This window comes from Sinocyclocheilus anshuiensis, unplaced genomic scaffold (assembly GCF_001515605.1).
Source record: "Sinocyclocheilus anshuiensis isolate Anshui unplaced genomic scaffold, SAMN03320099.WGS_v1.1 scaffold1015, whole genome shotgun sequence".
In the NCBI taxonomy this organism is placed as follows: domain Eukaryota; kingdom Metazoa; phylum Chordata; class Actinopteri; order Cypriniformes; family Cyprinidae; genus Sinocyclocheilus; species Sinocyclocheilus anshuiensis.
This window is the reverse complement of record NW_015546029.1, coordinates 1,337,272-1,346,381: the sequence shown is the minus strand read 5'-3', so window position 1 is coordinate 1,346,381 and position 9,110 is coordinate 1,337,272. Positions and strand designations below refer to the sequence as shown.

Genomic DNA, 9,110 nt, shown 5'->3' with positions numbered 1-9,110 from the left:
TCTGACATGGCTTAGTGGTGTGGTAACCCTGAAGACAAAACAACCAAAACTCAATTAAAGCATTGGGGAATAGGTGAAGAAATGTGGTGGGAGTTCACATAGTTTTTAAACCTGCCCTCTGTTTGAACAGACACATATCCCGGACCCTGACATACCAGGTATAGAGCAGAGGACGGGCCAGTGGTAACACAAATACACAATTACATTGCCTCACCAAGCCCAGCAGAGCCACGGCGAGGTCTCCAACCCAAGTCATGCACACACGTATGCACAAAAACATATGGGCTCACACAAACCACGGGATTAAATTCAGGTGCGAGGACCTGTTTGGCTTGGATAGGCCCCAGCGCCAGAACAAAGTGTGTCTGTCCACACTCAGCCCAGTTAACAGGTTTTTTTACGAAAAGCTGCCACTCTTGAGATGTCAATCAGTTCTTCTCTCCTTTCCCTGCCCTCATGACCCAACGTAGATCTAACCAGCTGCAGGCTCTGAAAACACACTTCCCAGAGAGAGCTGAACACACAAAGATGTTTGACTGGGGAGATCCCTTTACATACCTCCCAAACCTCTGCCTTCAGCGTAACCAGAGACCTACATTTTCAGCAAAACACAAAAGCTCCAAACAAGGCATCTGAAAACAGCTACAGATGTGCTGACAATAGTGTAAGAAATGACAAGGCCTGACAGAGCTTAAGTTATGTTAAATCATCTTTAAAACAGGCTACAATTTCTACCTGACATGAGATTTTTAAATGTGCAGTCTTGTCTTCCCTGCAAGGTCATGTAGATGTGTGTTACTTATGAAACAATCTCAGACATCCTAAAATCTTGCAATAAGTATTAAAACTTCTCTACAGGGTTCCCACACTTTTTGACCAATGAATTTCCATCTTTCCAGTCATTTGAGAAAACTTTATTTTTCTGATTCAGTTTGAGCCCATTTGTCAGATTCATTATAGGCGCTAACAGAAAACTATATATTGACCATAGAATTTTCCACGACTTTTCCAGGATCTTTAGTCATTTTTGACTATGGAATAACAAATTGTGAATCAGTCCAATTCACCAGCAAGTACACAAAACATTTGATAGATTCATTACAGCACTTGGAGAAAAGCGTATATTAACGTCCAAAAGTTTGGGATTTTTTAAATCTCTTATGCTAACAATGCCTGTCTTTATTTGATCGAAAATATAGAAAAAATAACCGTTTTCTCTTTTAACATTTAATTTTTTTTAATATTTGTCAGGAATTTTTTTATTAAAAAAAGCCAAGAGCATTTATTTGAAATATGAACTTTTGTAACATCATAAATGTCTTTACTGTCACTTTTGATAAACTTTACGCATCCTTCATTAAAATAAATAAATAAATAAAAATACTAACCCTAAACTTTTGAACAGTAGTGCATATTAATCATCCAGGACTTTTCCAGGATCTTTCCAGTCAATTTGTGATTACTGAATAAGAATTTTCATTATGATTTAGACTGGTTTGCTAATGAATCAATCAGATCAGCTTGGAAGAAATTTGATAGATTAAAGTATTGACTACAAAAAAACGTAAATCATAACAAATCTTCATACAATCTCAAAATTTAGTCAATTAAATATTTTAGAGCAGAGCCTTAATAGAAAAAATAAGTATACTGTATATTCACTACAGAAATTTCCATGACTTTTCCAGGCATTAAAAACACTATTTTACAATTCCCTGAGGTTGCCACAACCTTACAAACACTGTACATAAGAATTATTCAAAGCTTGCTTTGCTCCATTAAAAACACTGTGCATGAATTCTAAAAAGCATTCTGGCAGTAAATCAGATGATGCAGTTTCCTGGCAGTGGACTGACATTTTAACGACTAATTCTGACACTTTTCTCACCTACAATCTGCTCCATCTTTCCTTTACCTCAGGTGAAGCCTGAAGACCAGGTCTGGAGTCAGTAAACACCTGTCAAACAGAACATGAGAGCTGCACCCATGCACACTGCACTACTGGACTCAACCACTAAAGTCATGAGAAAAACACTTATATTAGTCTTCTTTCAGATGTTTGCTACGAATGTGAACAGCCATAAAACACAAAAGATAAAGATAATTGTTGTAGACTTTACCCAGGAGAGGGAATTAATTAAAATTCATACATGTAAAAGATGGAAAAATGTATCATGCAAAAACACCGCTAGATCAGACATGATCAGAAAGAGTGAAGATGTTCAGCAGAGCGCATAACTTTTCCTTTTTCCCACGCGAAAATGGACTCAGCTATCAATCATCGTCAGTCAGCTTCCTGTCAGTCAATACTCACACCACCATTCACTCTCTTCCGTTTTACCCTGAGGGAACAGTCTCAGCAGGCCCATTAAAAAGAGAAAGCCTGACATCACTGGTGCTTTTTCATTACACAACCTTCTAAACCTTCATCAGAAACTTTTTTTCCCAATAGATTGTTTATTGGTGTTCTGAACATGGGATAAACTCTGTAAACAAAACTATTTACTAAAGCTTCACCTGTGTGATCAATAGAGTGGTCCTTGTGTGAACAAACATTCAAATGTAACATATTTTGTAATTCAAAACTGAAGTACAACCTAACATATGCATATTTCTGCAGGTGTTCTGAAAAAAACAAAAACATCATTTAGGGTGCTTTCACACCTGGCCTGTTGTTTCGGAACCTGGAGCGTTTCCACCCTTAGCTCGGTTCGTTTGGGCATATGTGAACACGGCAATCGCGCTCGGATCCGCGCCAAAACAATCGGTCCGAGATCGCCTGAACGAGGTGGTCTTGGCTCGATTGGAAACGAACTCTGGAGCGGTTCGGTTGTAGTGAGAAAGCAATCCGATCCAACGGACCAACGAACCAGGCTATATCACAATTTATGATGGGTAATTAAGTAAGTTCCGTGAAAAGCATCAGCTTTGTTGTTTTGCTAATACCTCAAAATGAACCAGTGAATGTCTGTGGGTGAGCACGTCTTTGCCATTCAAAAATCAAAGCACACTTTATTTTATAATGCCGTCTTATTGCTCTTCTTTGTAGGTGCATTTTAAAAATGTTTTCCCAATCAATCCTGGACTCCTGCTCAAAATGATAAATTATTATAACGACGGCTACAAAAAAAACATGTATTTGTGTTAACATGACTTGTATTAACAAATTTGGTCTGTTTAGAAACTTTGCCATGTGAAAGCGAACCGCACCAAGAATAAAAAGCAACATTGTAATAATTTTAATCCGTTTCGGAACAAAGCAATCGATCTACAGGTGTGAAAGCACCCTTATAAACACTGATTAACATAATATAATAATAGAGAATGGCTAAATAAATAATAAATAAATGGTTTATTGCGGGTTTAAATGTTTGGACTTGAAAAACACACGGGATAGTGCATCAAGGAGAGTGACAGTTTCCTTAATATCCGGGGGTGTGTAAGGTGTTTTCTCTCACAGCTGGGGAAAATGGTAAAATGCGCCCTCTGGGACCTTTACGCAGTTGGGAAACCTGAACACTCTCCACCTATGGCTCAGTGATTGACAGTTAACTATATAAACCTAAACTTTAGAAGTCCCACCCACTTTGACTAAATGGAATGTCAGGACAATACAAGTAACAACAGAGGGTGATGTGCAATCATAAGTCTTGTGAAGGTGACATCTTTAAGAGAGCGATTCAACTTCAGCTCAACAGCAAATGTTTCCACCCACTTCATAATATTACTTTATTTCATACAGTAAATACTTCATAGTATTACGTTATATTTTTATAACATTTTATATTTAATTTGGGGTGTACAATATATCTATAACATATTGATCATATTTTATCTCTATTCGTCTCTGTTGTGTTTATATACTGTGAAATAATGGATATTTAATTGTACATGATCATTCCCATATATTTACACATATATTGCCTTTTCCAATGTATATTTATAATATATGTAAATAATGTATTTTATATATACAGTATATACTGTATATATATATATATATATACACACACACGCATCTATCTATCTATATATATAAAGTGCTGAAATACAATAAAGTGAACCTGGACATTAATTTTAAAGTTTTCATTCATTTTTTTCCCCAAAATTTTTTGAAAATATTGAATTCTAAACTGAAACAACCACTAAAGGCAAACTTTACAATTTTCAGGTAAAACACCTTTTTCCCATCACTCACAACATATGATTACATATGCTGTAACCTCATTTTCTTGATTAAGGGAAGTTGGTATACAATAACACGCCCGATATGATTAAAGTGCTTAAAGCCCTACTTGACATACTCAAGTTAAGAAATAAGATTCATGGTCCAACACACATATATACATACTGTAATCCCCTCTCTCATACACACACAAACACACTTATCACTCAGCATGTCAATGCAGTGGAGAGGCATCATGTGTTGCTAAGATTATGTGGCAGGGTAAATAAACACTAAGTGCTGACAGACGTGCAGGGGGTCGCTGTGATGCACACTAGACAACACTCACACTGTGCAGGGGCAAGGCGAGGTGACCCTGATACTCTGCTAATCTAAACTTGTGTGCATCAGCACATGTGCATATGTTTTTTGGGTCGAAAGCAGTGAGAAGTATGTGATATGTGATATTGATCCTTTTGCAAAGACGCAAGATGTTCTTTCCTCTCCTTATTTGGGAAATGGCTCCAAGGTTGCAGTGGACTTAGTTTACAATTACCTTTAACCATCTAAATTGCACAATCCCAGATTTAACAACACCTAAAATTACATTTAATCTTAGAGTATTTGTTTGGTTCTATGATATACCAATCTTTATTTCACTACCATTCAAAAGTTTGGGAGCAGTAAGATTTTTAATGTTTTCAAACAAAGTTTCTTGTGCACATCAATACTGCATATAATACAGTAAAAATAGTAATATTGTGAAATATTATTCCAATTTAAAATAACTGCTTTCTGTTTTCATTTAACATAACATTTATTCCTGTGATGATAAAGCTGAATTTTCAGCAGCCATTACTCCAGTGTCACAGCATATCATTTGGATATGCTGTTGTGGTGCTCAAAAACATTTCTTATCATTATCAATGTTGAAAAGGATTGTGCTTCTTAATATTTTTGTGGAAGCAATTGTGGAAACTGGTAGTATGTATATAAAGAACTTATTTCAACAAGAGATTCTGCAGAGTTAAAGGTCTTGATGTTTAAAAAAAAGAGCAGCAGAGGGCAGAGGAGAGAAATCAAATATGCAGGACAGCTAGAGAAAATAGAAAGATGAAAAGTAAGAGCGAGAAGAAAAGAAAAAAAAAATACTAATCAGGCCCAGCCTTGAGTCAACATATGATGCTACTGGGAATCATAGTAGAATTAATTTCTGGAGAAAAATGGATTACTCGTAATATGAGACTGCAAAAGCAAACAGTCAGAGACAGGATTAGCTCTCTAGTCCAGCTGACTTCTGTTTGAAACTGCTATTACTCAAAACTAAAAATCAGACCCTGGCTTAGTAAGTTGGGAATGCGCCTACAATTACTTTGATCACTTCACTGGATCAAGAGCAGAGCCAGACACAACATCATGTACACAGTATTATGTGAGGATACTCAACTGTTGACAGTGTGTTTAATAAAGACACAATAAACATTACTAAAGCAAACAACCCATAATTAGCATGGTTTTGAAAAGGAGATGTTAATGAGTTTGAATGTCAAGTGACTCACCTGATAAGTGCCAATACCAATGTGTTTGGGGTCAATTTTAATGAGCTCTGCTAAAGGATCCTGAACACGCCTCCCAATGGACACTGAGGATAAAGAAAAGAATGCAAGAGGAAATTATCTCACCATTATGTGTAGTTAATGTTCAGATATAATAATAAATGTCTCAAGAGAACAACATTTACACTTTAATAAACCCACAGACTTAATTAAGAATAAATTAGACTCACATGAGCATAGATCTATGTAAATGAGAGACTATTTAAATCATGCAAAAACTTGCGTGGCACGTACTGCACTAATCACAGCTTAACAGATTATATTAATAAACAAGATTTGCATTTACTGAAATATCTGCATTTGCAACACACAACTATGGAAGCCCGTTTCCACCACAGAATAAAATAAAAAGGTAATTGTGACTTTTTATATCACAATTCAGATTTTTTTTACAATACAGTACATAAATCTGAGAATTGTGAGAAAAAAGTCAGTTGTTGGATAAACAATTTGCAATTTACCTTTATTAATTTAATTGATTAATTAATTTATTTGTTTATTTTATTCTGTGATGGAAAGAAGCTTTTATACACAATTACTCAGCAGTAAATGTAAATGTGACTACATATGGTTAAAAAAAAGAAGGCCAATCACAATTGAGCATGCAAATAGATGCAAGAAAAAAAGACCTATCCAAATATTACTGTTTCCAATTATTACTGTTGATGTCATTGTTATTATTTACATTCTGTCAGTCAATAAGACTTTTAAATTTGAATCTTAAATGCTTTAAAAAGTATAAAGTTTACAATAAAGCAAAAATGCTCAATTAAGGCTGAGATAATCTACGCAAAATCTGTGAACAAATGACAAGATCATTTAACAGACCAAGCTACAGATGAATATGCCATCACATCTGTCAGAGAGAAAGAGAAAGAGAGAAACAGGCCCAATAATAGACACACTCACTTATGAATCCCCTTTTCCTAGTAATCTGTCAGGCAAAGACATGGGCCAACTAAGAGAGGTCTGGTCAAATAAGAACCCAATTAAAGACAAACAAAAACCCAATTCAGAAAAACCTGAATCTAACTTATCCCAGGAAATGTGACCAGCCAAACACAATATTATAAAATGAAATGAACTTAAAGGGGTCATATGATGCTTTTTTAAAGATCATTATTCTATGCACAATCAGCTTGTAACACTCCAAAGAGAAAGGAAAACTTGAAATCGCATCATATGACCCCTTTAAGCAGTTTGGCGCACTTGTTCCATTAACTTTATCTAGTCTTGTTGAAGGTCAGCAAATGAAAGTAAGATTTTCATCTTTACTCGACCATGTGTGCGAGAGTCAGAGAGCAAGAGTGAGAGACAGAGAGAGCGACTCAGACAGAAATTGCGTGGTTTTCTGCCCAAGCACAACCTCCACATTACAGAGAGTGGAGAGAAGTGCTTTTGTGTGCGCTGTACAAGGCCTGAGCTGAAACTCCATCCCTTTCCAAATATTATTACAGGCAGCAATTTCCCACAGAGTTCAATGTGGAGACGCAGCGAGTCAGGCTTGGCGATCACGCTCCAGCAAGTCACCTCAAAACCTCCTTCCACAGTCACCCACTTCAGCCAGCACATCCACCTTGATCTTTACAGAGAGCCGTCCACCTCTACAAAAAATTGTCCTCAAAGTATGAGCACTTTCTCTACTGCAGGTATGACAGCGTGGGTTAGAGCAGGAGGAGTCATTTAATGAGCAAGTCATTTTTGCAGGACATATCATAATTAGAAATTAGTCAGAAAAACAAATTAATTAACATGTAAAGGGCCACTGGATAAAAATCCTATAAAAACAATAGACATTATTTAATTATTTATATTTTAGCAATATAGCAGTGTTTGATGCATGAAACACAAAACATTACACACATTTACACACATCCCACAAACAAAGGACAGCCCAATTTCTTACGCCTTTCATAAAAGCGATAAATATAGCTCCCTAGTTTGCTCTTGCGCTTGACCAGAGGAAAATTTATGATTAATCCCATACTGATTTACTGCTTTTATAGAGGAAGTCTGGTATAATTCTCAGATCCTGTTTTTGAGAACGTTTGAGTGATTTCCAAACTTTTCGCCTTGCTTTTTTATTTCTGGAAGAGTAGAGAGAGTGCTTGTGTGGTCTAAACACAGGCAAACCTTTTTACAGAAAGTTCTGTTTCACAGAAACATATCTAATGGGTATGACAGATATAGAGAGAAGTGAAACGAGATGGTTTGATAAAGTTTGAAAGACTATTTCCAAGACTGTCACCGCTTCTGAAGTCTATGTATTGACAACTGGAGATATGAATGTGGCCTAAAGGTAACAGGGAGTCTATTTTAGACTAAGGAGACGGGTGACTGAAATGGCAAGTAAAGGTCTGGTTGAGTGGGAGCTGAGTTGGACTGACAGGTAAAGGCCAGTGTGACTGGAGACTTGGATTCTTGGCACTGGAAAATATAAAAGCTTTGAATTCATGTGCACAAGGTTGTATGTTTTTTTTTTTACTTATTTTTCCTCTTTTTTAGATTTTGACAAATGTGTTTATTTCCTTGGATTACTCTGCCATTTTTATTTTATTTTATTTTTTAAAACTTTTTTATAATATTAATATATTTTTAGATATTTTTGTAATCTTTAATTTTTTAATAATTGTATATTTTATTTTGAATAATCTTTTTAATAACTTTTTTAAATAATATTGTATTTTTATGTAATATTATTATTTTTTACTTTTATAAGACTGTTAGCACTGGCAGACTTGGCCACAAAAATGTTTAAATCTGCCGAAAGCCTTATCAACAGTTGATAATGTGTTAATAGTGAATTTTGAGCAAATACTATGTACAAGTGTTTCTTTGATTTCAGATTTTGTGTTTATCTCATTCATCATCATTAAATTGCATTACGCACATATATGGCATTCTCTCAATAAAGGCATCTTGACATAAAAAATAAAAAAAAACACAATGGTCGATCAGTAGTTCGAGCGTGAAAAGAAGGAATAAGCAAATCACCTGCACTCCTTAAGTTGGGATCCATATCAGGCATCTCTTTAACAGCCTCAGGACTCACACTGTAGATGGACGCTCCTGCTTCATCTGTTATACTGAAACAACAGACACACACTGAAGCACATTTCCAAGGAAATCATAGCGGTAACCTCATGAAGACCCCAGTTAACCTATTTGAAGGTCCCTCAGCACGTCTACAAGGCGACAGACCAAAGAGTCCATTTAAATACATTTCCATAGAAAGCTTGTAGTTTATACTGCAGGCACTGAAGTTATATATATATATATATATATATATACAGTGGGTACGGAAAGTATTCAGACCCCCTTAAATTTTT

At 35.7% G+C, this 9,110-nt stretch overlaps 1 protein-coding gene across 1 annotated transcript in view; it reads right to left on the bottom strand.

Annotated features, from left to right (window-relative positions):
* LOC107698739 (S1 RNA-binding domain-containing protein 1-like) overlaps positions 1–9,110 on the bottom strand; it is a 62,944-nt gene that overhangs the window by 13,659 nt on the left and 40,175 nt on the right. Inside the window, exons 15-16 of the mRNA XM_016499839.1 lie at positions 8,776–8,867; positions 5,725–5,807 (exon numbers count right to left, since the gene is read on the bottom strand). Coding sequence (XP_016355325.1) covers positions 5,725–5,807; positions 8,776–8,867 — 175 coding nt within the window. The remainder of the gene's footprint in view (positions 1–5,724; positions 5,808–8,775; positions 8,868–9,110) is intronic.